Source organism: Fukomys damarensis, unplaced genomic scaffold (genome assembly GCF_012274545.1).
Source record: "Fukomys damarensis isolate Sample0158 unplaced genomic scaffold, DMR_v1.0_HiC HiC_scaffold_7, whole genome shotgun sequence".
NCBI classification, from domain to species: Eukaryota; Metazoa; Chordata; class Mammalia; order Rodentia; family Bathyergidae; genus Fukomys; species Fukomys damarensis.
The window spans coordinates 21,557,474-21,571,263 of record NW_022900919.1 but is presented as its reverse complement, the minus strand read 5'-3'; the positions used below and the strand labels follow the sequence as shown (position 1 = coordinate 21,571,263).

The following is a 13,790-nucleotide window of genomic DNA, read 5'->3' as shown; positions in this document are numbered from 1 at the left end:
AGCAAGTTACCAAAACATACTTCAGACATTCAGAAAGGCTCTAGGTTCATTTGCTTCATAAATTTCTACTGTGGCAGCTAACGGTGTATAGAAAAGGTCCAATTTGTGAATTTATGTAAACAAACACCTATGAAGAGAGGCAGTGTAGAATGGTGAAGGCCATGAGCCTGGTTGGAGGCCATCTGGGTGAAAACCCCAGCTCTGCTCATTATAAAGTGTTGACACTGGACAAGTTACTCAGCTTTTCTGCATCTCAGTTCCCTGAACTGGAAAACAGGCATCAGGGTCAGGTTTAGCTCAGGGGGTGCTTTCTTTATAAGGATCAAATGGGTTTGTTCATGTAAAGTGCCTGGTAGACCACCTGGTACATACACACCAGGTCTTCCATAAACGATAGCCAGTATTGTTATTTTACTGCAGACACAAGATGTGCAACTGTTTTGGATAAGGTGTGTGTGTGTGTGTGTGTGTGTGTGTGTGTGTGTGTGTGTGTGTGTGTGTGTGTGTGTGTGTGTGTGTTTGTGTGCACGAACTTGTAGCTGGCTGGCAGGAAAGCACATTGTCACAAATTTGCTGACCACCATGGACCCAGAAGACTGGGAAAACTAGTTTAATCACCTGGTTTAGGAGCAGTTGTTACAAGTGCCAATGATGAAGACAAATGGGCGGTGGGGGGCATCAAACAACCTGAGTTCAAACTCTGCCTCTGCCACTACTGAGTTGTTGATCCTGGAAGCCATCTGATGAGTCTCCTTTACAAAAGAGGAACAATACTTTGTGCCCTAGGATTGCTACTGTCCTGGCTGGGCCAAAGCAAGTGATGTGTGCCTACCCTGGTTCAATGAACCTAGTGGTCACGCATTGTGGACACTCAGCTCAACTCCTGGCCACATTACTTCCTGAGCATCCACAGCACTTTCCTGAGAAACCCACCTGACACTTGATGGCAAGGCTTGAGTTGGGCTCTTTCATAAACAAACTTGAAAGCAGGTAGAAGGCTGTCCATGCTATGGCTGGAATGACTCCATGCATGGTGAAGGCCCTGCTTGTGTCTGCCAGTGTCTTCAGGAACTATCATCGGAGCCTCCAGCTGTGATCCCTCATCATCCAGTGGGCACAGGAGGAATCTGCAATCTTAACAATGCTTAAAAATCGACTCAACATTAAAAATCACCAAGGCCTTTTGCCAACACAGTGGGTCGTATTTATTGGGCTATTCACAGGTAAGCTTAAAACATGAGGAAGAGTGAAAAGACCAGATGCCACCAGTAGTGTCAAGAAACAAAATACTTAGCATTTCTTAGTTTCAAATGTTGCATTCCATTGCAGCTGAACAGTATATAGGCAATTTGCTGACATACTGGCAATGGGTATGATTTATTTTTTAGCAACCAGAAGCAAATACACTTAACCAATGACTTATTAGAACAATAAGCAAAGAAGATAACTATTTGTATGTAGTGAGAACAAGAAAATCATTTACAAATTAAATCGATACAAAATACATTAGAAAGAGAACACACATATAAAAGTCATTAAGTTGGTCAGAGAGCACAGAGGTCACAGAACACCACACAGTGAGAACATCGGTGTGAATTCATTTCAGTCACGAAAGTATGTCCAAAGTTTGAGTTACACATTTACTGAGGTAAAGGCACAATCACTTCCACGTAATTAATAGGAAAGAATCCGGATTCCCCATGTATAATTCCTTCATACCAGTTTTCATCTATTTGATTGGTTAATGTAATGATGTCCCCTTCTTTAAATCCTAATTCTCCTTGGTTTTCTGGCTCGAAATCATAGAGACCACGACAGCAGGGCTGGTCCACGGGAATGTTAGAACCTGTCCGCATGATATGGAGACAAAAAGCACAGGTTAACAATGCAGATTGTCCCTGGGAAGTGGACGAACATCTGGAAGGAAGAGCAGCCCTGACTTCCTGCCCGTGACGGCCCTGGGTCCTCCCCTCTCTCTGGGGTCTGTTTGTGGTCTCTGGCTTCCTCAGCTCCCAGGCTGCCTCAGCTGACCTCCCAGGCTCAGGGTCCATCCCCTGAGTCCTTCTAAGCAAAAGCTTGTCTATGCTAAGCCTGAGTGCTTGGCGAGGCCACCCAGCCTGGCCTAAAGCCCAAGGCAGGTGCAGAAGAATCACAAGGCCCAACTCTAGCCAGTGGAAACGAGGTGGGATGGGGGGAACATCTAAAGGACAGAGCTGAAGTGCTGATCACTTATGACCGACAGCTCCGAGGAGAGCAGATCGAAGAAGCCGCCATGGTCAGAGACATCTTCTTCCGCAACTGGTAACCAGCAGCTGGACTCGGGCAGGATGGGGACAAAAGGAGAGGAGTGAGCCAGGTACGATGAGCAGAATGTTCAGAGACTAGCCCGGTGTCTTGAGGCTATTATATCAAGCCCAGAATTCTCAGAAGAACATTTGAAACAGTGTTTTGTACTGCTCCTACAACGTGGCAGTTGTGACAGGAGAGGAAAATAAGTGTATACAAGTTTGAAGTCAGCTGTAACCTACTCAGAGACAACCAATGTGAAGCTTTCAGCTTTCAGGCATCTTTGTGAATCTATCTGTGTATATATTTACATATAGCTGTTTTCATTAAAGCATCTCCTTGTATGTACCTTGTAACTATTCTCCCAGATTCCTTTTACTGGCCAGCTGTTAACCATGTCAATATAATACAATTTCTTTAATCTATCATTGGAAATTGGAAGTCCTTCCTTTTTTTTGTTTCTTTCCTTTCTTTTCTTCTCTCTTCCCTTCCCTTTCTTTCCCCTTCCCTCCCTTTCTTCTTTCCTTCTCTTCTCTCTCCCTTTTTCTCTCTCCTCCTTTCTTCCTTCTCTTTCATTCCCTCTTGGCTTTCATAGACAAGTCTTTGGAAAAAAAGCATATATGTTTATCCACGTATACACACATACAAACATGCAATTTTTCTTGAGCATAAATTCCTACACGGGGATCTGATGGTCATATAAAATGATTTTTCCAAGACATTTGACATTTACTTTCAATTTATTATTCTATTATTATTTTATTTTAATAAGATTTTAGGAGCTCCTTGACCCTCTGTCACATTTGATACAAACATTACTGGCCTTTGATCTGTCATTTTGATAAAAACATTCCCAGCTTATCATCATTTATTATTTTTTGTTTCGGGTTTTTTTTTATTTTGTTTTTGCACTTCGTGCTGGTGATGGGTAAGAAATATGGTTTCTATTTTGTTTGGGTACAAATATAGAAAATTAAAACAATATAAGCAGGAAAAAAACTTTTCATTCATTATTTATGAACTAACATAATGTATCAATACTAAACATAGCTAGCTACATTCTAGTGTTTTCATTTAATTTTTTTCATATTAGAACTTTAACTTTTAATCTGTTTGGATGTGGGCAAAAAAGGTAAGGTCTATTGTTTTTAATAATGCTTAGGCAATTATACTAACATAATTTAATGAATAATCCATATTCTCCACTAATTTAAAGTACTACCTTTATTTTTATTACTTATTTAATAATTATAGATACTGGGATCTATTTTATTTTCTATTTTGTTCCACTGATCCATTGTGGCAATAGTTTAAATATTATAAATATCAGTTTAAATATTGTAGCTTTAAAATGATTATTAATAACTAGTAAAGCAATTTCTTAGTCATTACACTTCTCTTTCAAAATTTGTTATCTATTCTCATAAAATAATTTTATCAAGTAAATTTTTCTATCATTGTATCCAGTTTCTCCCACAAAAATCTCATTTCAATTTTTACTACGTCATGCATTTTGAGTATTAATAAGATTAATTTTAGGAGTTTTAAAAAATGACTGATCTCTTAAAGAAACCACACTAGTTCATGTATTATGCTTGTATTATTTGGTTAGATTAAGTCTGTTACTATTTTAAGATTTTTGTATCAGTAATTTAAAAGTGAGATGATTTTATTTTGCATTCTTGTCAGGCTTTATTTTTAAGATTAAATGTTTCTTCACTATTTTCTAAAATATTCATTCTGGAAATTTGGGGTGAAATCACCCCCAAAGTATCCAGGAATTATGAGTTTCTGAACATGGGGCTGGATTCTCTGCTCAGCAGCACTTCCACGGGCCCCATTCCCAGGATAAACCTGGCCAATGAAATCAGATGCCCAGGAAATGGGGCCAGGCATCAGTACAGTTTTAAGTTTCCCAGATCTTCTCAATGTCCAGGGGAGACTGAGCACCACCAATGGATTCTCTCTTTCCTCCATGGTCCTTCCCCAGAGGTTGGAGACCTGGTGAGCTTCAGCTGGTGAGGAAGGGAATGTGGCAGTGGTGAGCGCATTTCTCCCTCTCTCTCCCATTGGTGACCCACAGGCAGCTCAGCCTTAGCCTCTGGTTCCCCCCGAAGTGACCTCTAGTGCACCCCTGACTCTTCCTTCCTCTGGGTAGCTCCTTTCATGAGAAACCCTGTACTTCCCTTAGTCATAATGACGGAGTTGAGGAGCAGAAGGATTTAAATGCTGTAGCTTAGAAATGAATAGGATTCGGTGATCTGGAAGCACAGAGGAATCAAGTGTTTCCAAAAAAGAACCCTTTCACTGTTTCCTTTGGTTACACAGTGCTTCTGAGTGTGGAGGAGCTGGAGGCTGATTACCACAGCAACTCGAACCATGAGTTAGTCAATGACATTAAGTTTCAACTGTCTTAATGTGGCTCATAAAAATAACTAGCATTCTTTGATCATTTCTCCCTCTACCAGTTTTTAAGAGGAGTCAGGTGCCAAGACATAAAGAATCCTCAGGAAACATTTCCTCAAACACAGAATGTAAATGCCAGAAGGAAATTCGGCATCTTTTATGAACCCTCCCCTTCTTGAAGAAGAGATGGCAATGTCTCCAAGAGACCACACCGACAAGACCCCTAGGCTAATAGCCACATCAGAACGAGACTCCAGGCCTCCAGCCCCCATACTGTGACCTACCTTGCTACGTAATCACCTTCTACATAATCTGCAACAATGCAACAACTGTCACGATGTTTGCTGGCTATTGTACTATGAGGCTAACGCTGTCTTCCTCTCCCATTTATTGTACAAGCCACCTGCAATGACCAAAGTCCATACTAAATGGCAGGCAGAGCACTTGTGTAAGCCACCACCTGTGTGTCACACATCAGAGAATAGGCATGGTACGCACCTCTCACTTCACTCTTTCCCAGCAAAGGACCACTGCCACTTTGCCCACCTGGACATTCTGGGAGCAGCACTCACATCACACTCCATCAGCACATAAACCCAAGGCACAGCTTCTCTCCTGAGACCAAAAAGACCCTGAGCCAGAGTTCCCAATTTAAGTAACTCATGTGGCTCTCTGCTCTCCTCTGTGGGCCACAACACCCTGCACGATTTTTAACAGCACAGATGCCTGATGGATTCCCATCCTCCATGGCTCAGATACTGCCCTGAATTACACATGCAGCAGGACAAGATGATACTTGGAAATATCTCCTGTGTACTTCGTATGTTTTGTTGTGGGGCCTCCTGTACCTCGGGAAAGGGCAGAACCTGAAAATGTACAAAGAAGTCGATGTTGAGCTTTAAGTTCCAAAGTGATGCCATTTCAGCTGTGAAAGCCAAGGCTTTTAGGCTTTCACAACAAAGCCAGTGTGTGTGTGTGTGTGTGTGTGTGTGTGTGTGTGTGTGAGAGAGAGAGAGAGAGAGAGAGAGAGAGAGAGAGAGAAACTTCAGGCTCCAAAGAACCAGAGCTTAAGGACTCTGATCCTAGAAATTTTATTATAAGCCATGGAGAAGGAAGGACAGTTTCCTGCCACTCTCAGAGGATATATATGCTCTTCTGGAGGGGATGGGGTGAGAAAGAGCTGGACCTCACCCTGGGGGAGGTGGTCTTAAGCCCCACGTCCCACTGGAGCTCTGGAAAGGCAGGTTACCCAACTGTTCTAAACTAGAAAGGAGGATCAAGACAGGTGAAATGTTGGGGTGGTCTAATTAAGCAGGGCAGGATCCCCATGAACTGTGAACAAATCTCATGTATCAGCTGATGGTATTAAGGTTTGGATCAAAAGCAGTCCCCAAAAGGCTCATATATTCAAAAGTGGGGCTTTCAGAAGGTGATGGATCACTGGAGTGCCAACCTCATCGATCCCACAGCTGAAGGTGCTATTAGGAGGTGGAGCCTGGCTAGAGCAGGTGGGTCACTAAGGTGTGACCTGGAAGGGTGTGTTCTTTTTCTTTGGCCCCTTCCACTCTCTCTGGCTCTTTCCTTCTCTCAGTCTGCTTCCTGGCTGCCATGAGGTGAGCAGCTTTTCTCTACCATGATGTTCTGGCCTTGGGGCCAGTGGACCATGGAAACCCCTGAAACTGCAAGCCAAAAGAAACCTATCTTTTGTAGATGTTAGTTGTTCGGTCACAATAATGGAAAGCTGATCAACACCATGAAGAAAAGCTGAGGGTCCAGTTAGGCCAGAGGCTACCTGCAGGCGCGTACACAGGACTCAGGGTCCAGAGACATGGCAACCAGAGGCAGAGAATGGGGCACAGGTCCTGTGACAAGTCACCTCCTCTCCTGTCACAAGGATCCTCCATCAACTCCCTTTGAACCCAGGCAACATCTTAGGGTAAACACATGAGAGGAGAGGAGCTCAGAGAAAACTCAGCCCTGAAAAGAATTTCTGCTCCGAATTTACTGTGTTTAAGTCTTGAATTGACTAAGTAATAAATGGGGATCATCTATACTTTCTATTGGAAGAGACTGAGGTACCATGAAATGGCAAGATTAATTTTTTTCCACCATTAGAAGAAATGGAAAAAAGATTAATTTTTTTTTCTGGCCAACAGCAGAAATGGAAAAAAGATTAAGTTGCTTCTGCCACTGGCCTAAATGAAAGCTCCTAGGCAAGTTCAGTTCAGTCAGAGAGGAAAGAGGTTTGTGCTCACCTGAGTGACAGTGACTGAAACTTCCCTTCACAAAAAGATAAGCCAACTCACAAAGGGAACCCAAGTGCAGACAGAACGGGCTACATCTCCTCCATGGGTGGGATCTTTAGCCCTGTAGTAGACACAGCATCCACAAGGCACCACTGGAAGCCGGCACCTCTCTTGAAAACTTCTCGTAAGGGAATGTGAGCCCATCTTGCTGAACAGTCACACCCTCCTTCCCCTGCCATTCTGTGCCTACTCCTCCACCACCCCTGCCCTTCTGCTTTTTCCTGTGCACTAGCTGCCACCTGGGGCAGCCCCTCCTGCCTCCCTGGACCCCATGTTTGCTGCTCCCACTCCCACACCTGGCTTAGTGGAATCAGAGAAATTTGAGATGACCAGACAATACATACATTTATCGGCAACACACAATAGGTAGGGAAACTATTTTCTCCTTAAAATAGATTTAATTTCCCTCCTGGAAATAATATGGTCCATTTTCTAACAATACAGGGTCCCCTCTTGTTTTAACTGTAATCTCCTTCCTATGACTTTACCTTTTAAAATTTTTTTTTTCAGTACTAGGTATTGAACCAAGGGGTTTTACACTGAGCTACATCTCCATCCCCTCTAACTTTTTTTTTTTGGTAAATAGGTCTTGCTAAGTGACCTAGGCTAGGCTTGAACTTGCCATCCTGGAAATACAAGTGTGTACCACTATGCCCAGCTTCACCATTGTTTGTTTGTTTGTTTTGCTCACACTGCAAAATGTGTTGCTTACATACAGAAATGGCAGGCACTCTGATCAGGTTGCAGCATCCTCTCCCACAATTCCCTAGCCACACTCAGCTATCGGGATGGAATCATGGTGTCTGTGTTCATCAAGTGCTGAGGTAAAACAACAATGCCTCACAGTTGTTAATGGATTAATTCCCAGAGAAGTCCTATTATTAGGTATCGCTATTTCCCTAATTTATGGGCTGAAGAAACTGAGATTCAACACAATGAAGCAGGAGTGCTGAGAATCAACGTCCATCTAGGCCCAGCATCTGTGCCCTTTGTGGCCACGTGGTTCTCCCAGGAATTGTCAGTAGGTGAGTTTGTCCCCTCCTTTCTGAGCTATCTTCGGGGAAGAGGTGGGCACCAGATGGGCCTGGAATGAGCTTCTGGACCAAAATAGGGCCTGCCCTGAACACTCTAAGAGCTTTGTGTCCCTAAATCCTATCCTGATCTTCAGGGTGCTGCCCAGAGCCCTGTCTTCCCTGCCCTTTAAGGAATGTCCTTTGGGAGATTTCGCCTCTGTCCCACCTTCCTCTGCAGAGCTTCTGACTCAGAGCAAGCAGTGAAGGTTTCAGTTCCACACAGTGTCCACTCCAGACCATGGACTAGACACCAGGGCAGAGACAGTGTTGGGCACAGTGACATTTCTGCAGCCTGTGCTTGTTCTCGCTCATTCTCCCGCCTCTGTCCTCCATGGGGGTCTGGAAGCTGTTCTCAGAGGCTCTATTTCTAACCCTGGCCAGTAGGGCAAGCAGTGTCCTGTTCTCTCTAGCAGGAAAACTCATAGCTCTTTTGTTGTACTTGACATATTTTCAGGCCATCAAAGGAGCCCACTGCTTTCTCTCCTCTGCTGGCCCTGACTTTGGGGATTTCATGATTTGGAAGCACTTGGTCAACAAATCCACACTGAAAAGCAATCACCCACACCCCACCTCCCAGACACACACGCCTGCTTCTTTGGAGAAAGGGATGGGAGGACAATGCCACACCCCACTGTTGCCACAGAGCCCCAGTCCCAGGATGAGGAGCGGTGTCTGCAGGAAGCTACTGACCTGGCAAGGGCACTCGGTCTTTTAGTAAATGCCCCAGACTGCTGTGCCTTTTGAGCTTTTGCTCCTGCTTTTTAGAGCTTTTCTCCGACCTGCCACTTTCTCCTGCTGCCACTGGCCTTCCCGAAGCCGTCCCTTGTCCCTCGAGCCCTTCTAATCTGCTGGTTCCAGTCTGCTGTAAGCTGGGAAATCAGATAACCAATTATGTAGCATGAACAGCTGCTGCACAGTGGGCTCTTACGCTGTAGCAAGCACCCGCCTTGCACCTCTAATTCACATTAGCTCTAACTAAATCCTCAGAATAATCCTGTGCAGGTGGGGTCATAATCCCCATGGCTTAGGCAGCAAAACTGAGACCCAGAAGTATGAAGTGACAGTGCTGGGATTTGGGATTCTCTCTGACTCCAGAGACCCCTTCACCTGGGGTTCAGTTGCTACTCACTTCCTGGTAGGAGGTTCCCAAGGTCAAAGGTGTTTCAGCCCCAGGGCAGCCAAAGAGCAGGGAGGAAGGTGCCTGTAAAAGGAGTCAGCAGCACACCAGGAATGGGGCCCGAGTCTCCTTCCGGAAGCTGTGATGCCACAGGCAAATCACCTTGAGATCTGACAGTACCTGCATCATCTGGCTACACAGCTCCTCCCTACCATGTTGGGGCAGAGACCTGGTTTGGCACTTCCAAGTTTATTTCCAGCTCAGACTCATTCTCAAACACCAAGTATGTGCCACAAGCCAGGCACCATGCTCAACCCATTCAACGTCATTTCTTTTGAATTAGAACTAAAACATCTGGTTGAAACTCCTTTCGGGAGTTATAATTCACCCCCCCCATTTAGAATATCTAATTTTTGTAGCACAATTCTTTTAGAACTAATGCTTTCTCTTTAGCTCACAACACTGGCGAATAATCCTGATAAATACCCCAAAAATTACTCTGGTCTCCATCTTTAGAAAACTATCTGTGCCCGTTGGAGGGAGTACAGTGGCAGTGGTAGTGGGCCTATGGCAGGCGTGCCTCAGACAGCTGTTTGTTATCATTGGAAGCTCTGAAAGGTCCGCCATCATTGGTGTGCAGGATGCAAATTTGGGAAACTAGCTCAGGACTAGTTCGATTTCCTGTTCCACAAATTTTAAGTTCATGATGAGTAAGTTATAAACCACTGAGTGAAGTCTAGTAGAAGTCTGTAAACTCTCTTCTAGCAATAACTGCCTTGTATTTACCCATAGGAAATGTAATTTGTTAAAATTACTCAGCAGTGGAACTCAGGTTTAATCGTTGTAATCTATAAAGATAAGCATGTATGATTTGTTTTAACCTGAGTATTGCTCTTCCCCGAGTCACACAGCTTTTATTACTTGGGTTTAACAGATACAGCCTATCCCTCCACTTCCAGAGCCTCGGCTCGTCTATCAGGATGACAGCTTCTGTGGAAGCTGTGGCTTGTGTATTTATCAAGCTTCCCGAGCAGTCCTTCTCCTGCAACCAGGACCAAGGTCTGTGGGCTGTTTTTGCCGTGCTGGGATATGAGAATGGGGAGGATGCATGGCAGCCTTAATGAGAGGTGGCTTTTGGGCCAGTGGCACAGAAATCAGCTCGCAGATGGTGTTTTGTTTGACCCGCTGCTCACTTTGTACAATGTGAATTGGTCTGCCAATATTGAAACATTAGGAAACTTCACATAAACATATGACGTCTGGCTTTTTGAAAAATCAGGAAAGCTGGCAGTCCTGGGCCACATTCTCAAACAAGAGGCAGCGGCTGCTGCTCACCAATCACCCCCATGAGATAGAGCAAGTGCTTCCCAGTGGGCTGCAGACTCTCCTCTTTGTCCCATCCTGACCCAAGGCTTGGTGTCAGCTATTTTTCACCAGCCTTGGGCGATTTTCTTACATGGTTCCTATGCCGCTCATTCCCATGATCTAGAGGGTTCACGCTTGCACCCGTAACAAGTTGGACAATGCCAGAGGGTGCCATGCATGTGGAGTCAAACACAGCGACCCATGGAAACACATAACATAGCTGTCTATAACCCCAGAAACAAGTGACATCTATGCTATTTTTTTAAAAAATTACATATATTAACATTTGTATGATGGTATTTTAAATCTTAGCTTACAGATTAAATGTCTTATTATAAAATATATGAGATTTTAAATAACCACTTTAGCTAAGTCATATCAAAATTCCCACAGGTAAGTTATAAGTTATGTCTTATTTTTCAAAAACTCCTTTTACAGACTGTTTAGAAGAATTACAGGAAACCATTCCCTGTGGTGAGAGAACCTTTCCCTCCAAAGCTTTCTTCAGTTTGGAAAAGAAAAGGACTCTTCCTCTTTCCCTCATCCATGACTCCAAACCAAAAATCATAATCACAGTTCATACTTTATTTTTTAAATTCAGAAAATATTAAATATTTAGCCTCTCCACTTCGAAATTTTTAAGAATGCCAAGTACTCACAAAAGATAAACACGGTGACCACAATATTTAGAGCTAGAAAGTACCTTAGAATGTCTGAAGCCCAATCTCTTCATTTAGGGGCAAGTTCAAATCAGTCCAGAGACACTAAGAAACTTATCCAAAGTCACACAGCCAATGTGTGCCAAAATGAGAATTTCAGTGTGGGACTTCTGTTTGCCTGCCTGTTTCTCTCTTGCCTGGAACCCTTGGCTCTGAACTCTGAACCATTACTGACATCTAGAGAATGGACATGGTGGAGGCTGGGTAGGGTGGCTGAGAAAAGAGAAGGAAAGAAAAGGAAGAACTTGCTGACTGAGTGAACTCTACCCTCTTTGGAAATTTTAATTTCCTCTTTGGAAATTTAGGTAAAAATGCATACACTTCTATTTGCAAAGTGCTCGTCTTCTTTAGCTTTTAAACTTCACATTTCACTTTTGAATAAATGTTTATTTTCTAATGTAATCCTAGAGATCTTTCACCAATGAGAGGAATGACTTACACTGTAGAAGTTATTTCTGAGCAGCCTTAGAAGTGTCAAGAAATTTATAAAAGTCTCTTTTATACCTAAAGAGAGTTAGAATGTCTTAATACAAGTCATTTGAGAGATTTATTTTGCCTCACTCTGACAGGCCTGCAGCACACAGTTGGAACTGAACACCATTTGTTAATGAGTCTCGGACTTTTCTCCATTTTTAAAATAGGTCTCAGTTTGGAGCCTTTAACCCCTCCCTGTCATTACATGAAGTGGTATGTTCTTTGAGAATTTCACTGGGAATAAGAATCAGCAAAAATAAATGAATTGATAAAAATGTGAGATACATCTTGTCCCCTAGTCTTCTGGTAATGGGAAAAAATACTTAAGCAAAGGTCACAAGTTCCTATGTGATTTTCTTCAAAATTGGTTTTCTGGGAACTGCCTAAGCACACAGCTCAGCTCAAGGACTTTCCTTGGCCTCCTTTTCTCTGCGGGGACAGAGGGGCAGCGTGTGCTGCTAAAGCAACATGACCCATCCATACGAGGGGTTGGACAGGGCTCCTCTCTCCTGGCCAGGGCCTGAACTTGGACTTTTGTCTACAATCCATCATTTCAAGTTGTGATCTCCCCACCCTGCCTTCTCGGTTTCTGGCTCACTTTATTCATTCTCTTCACTCCCCAGCCATGATGGTATCAGAGCTTCCATCTCAGTCCCATGATGCACTCTGCCTAATTGACCCCTGTCCTTTCATCTTTCTCTTAATATTTTTTTTCTCTAGAAAGAAGAAATGGTGAAGAAAATGTTCTTGGAATTCAATTCTGGCAGAGTCTTGTGAGCTTTGCTTTAAATTGTTAGTGAAATGCTTGACATTTTTCCTTTACTTTATAAACATTATGTGCAAATCATTCTGAATCCTAATGGAAAGCAATTTCCCATTAATGCAGGAGATAAAATGCTATTTTCTTTTGAAACTGTGCCTGAGAAACAAACAGCATAGTTCCCCTTTACACGTGAAAATTCCACCCACAAATCCATGAAGCCCGATGCTGGATGTGTGACATGGGGACTCGGATCTGCTGCCAAGAGAAACTTCCAGGAAAGGCACCCAGCAAGCTATGGCACACGGGAGAGTCTGGAGCAGCCAAGGAGGCAGGTGACAGACACGGAGACTTCTCAACAGCACCTCCTGCACATGTGACTGAACATCACTGGTCTAACAACTTAACCTCCCTGGAGCTGAGCTACTGGCCAAGAAGGAAGGGAACTGCTCGAATGTGCACAGCTCAGTGAGTACGCCAAGGGACGCACTGTGTCTCAGTGCTTTTGTCCTCCTGAGCAGATGCATACAGCAGACCCTTCTACCGCACATGCTGAGCATTTATTCCTTGTGATCCTGAGTCTTGCAAATTAACCATTCTGGTGCTCTGGAACATTTTTTATCACTTTCCAGTTTTCCTCACTAACAAAATAAAATATCTATAAGAGTCAGAGCTCCAGGGGTACAATCTGTTAGCGTGCGGTACTTATATAAGAAAAAGCACCCATCTCCTGCTACTTACTAGCTCTATGACTGGGAAAATCTCATTTAACCCTCCTGGATACCCACTACTCATCTGTAGAATGGGAATGTAAACTGTGCTGGAAATGTATGCGAAGTATTTAGTGCAGTATCTGACCCACAGGGAGTTCTCGAGTGCAGTTGCTAGTACACTGTTATTACTCATCATGGTTTTCTTTTTATCATCAGTTTTACAGTATTTTTATAAGGATAAGATGGGTTTGTATATAAAGCATCAAATAGCAACACCCAGTGTGTTGTAGGTGCTCAAATGCTAGCACCTTCCGCCCTCAGTGATGCTTCGGTTCAGATGCCTTTTCATTTGTACAGAGCTAAGCACTCATTACACCGCCAGTCAACGAGGCCAGAAGGAAGAAAGCTGAGCTCTCCCTGTGGCGGGTAGCAGCACAGTACTGGAGACCTTGGAGGCCCTTAGTTCCTGTCTCCAAGGGTCCCTTTGTTTAGGTACATGCTGGAAGTAAGGGGCAAGGACTAAGCCCTGGTGTCTCGGTTCTGCTTAACTCAAACAAAAACATATATATAT

General features: G+C 43.7%; 1 protein-coding gene across 4 annotated transcripts in view; it reads right to left on the bottom strand.

The window, feature by feature from the left end:
- Positions 1-506: 506 nt before the first annotated feature.
- Sh3gl3 (SH3 domain containing GRB2 like 3, endophilin A3) overlaps positions 507-13,790 on the bottom strand; it is an 88,596-nt gene continuing 75,312 nt past the window's right edge. For 2 of the 4 annotated variants that reach the window (XM_033761116.1, XM_010621176.3), the window contains exon 9: positions 508-1,846. In XM_033761116.1, the coding sequence (XP_033617007.1) occupies positions 1,641-1,846 (206 nt within the window). In that variant the 3' untranslated portion in view covers positions 508-1,640. Of the gene's footprint in view, positions 1,847-8,824; positions 8,941-13,790 lie in introns of those variants that run through there. The other 2 variants (XM_010621177.3, XM_033761115.1) reach the window with 2 other exon arrangements.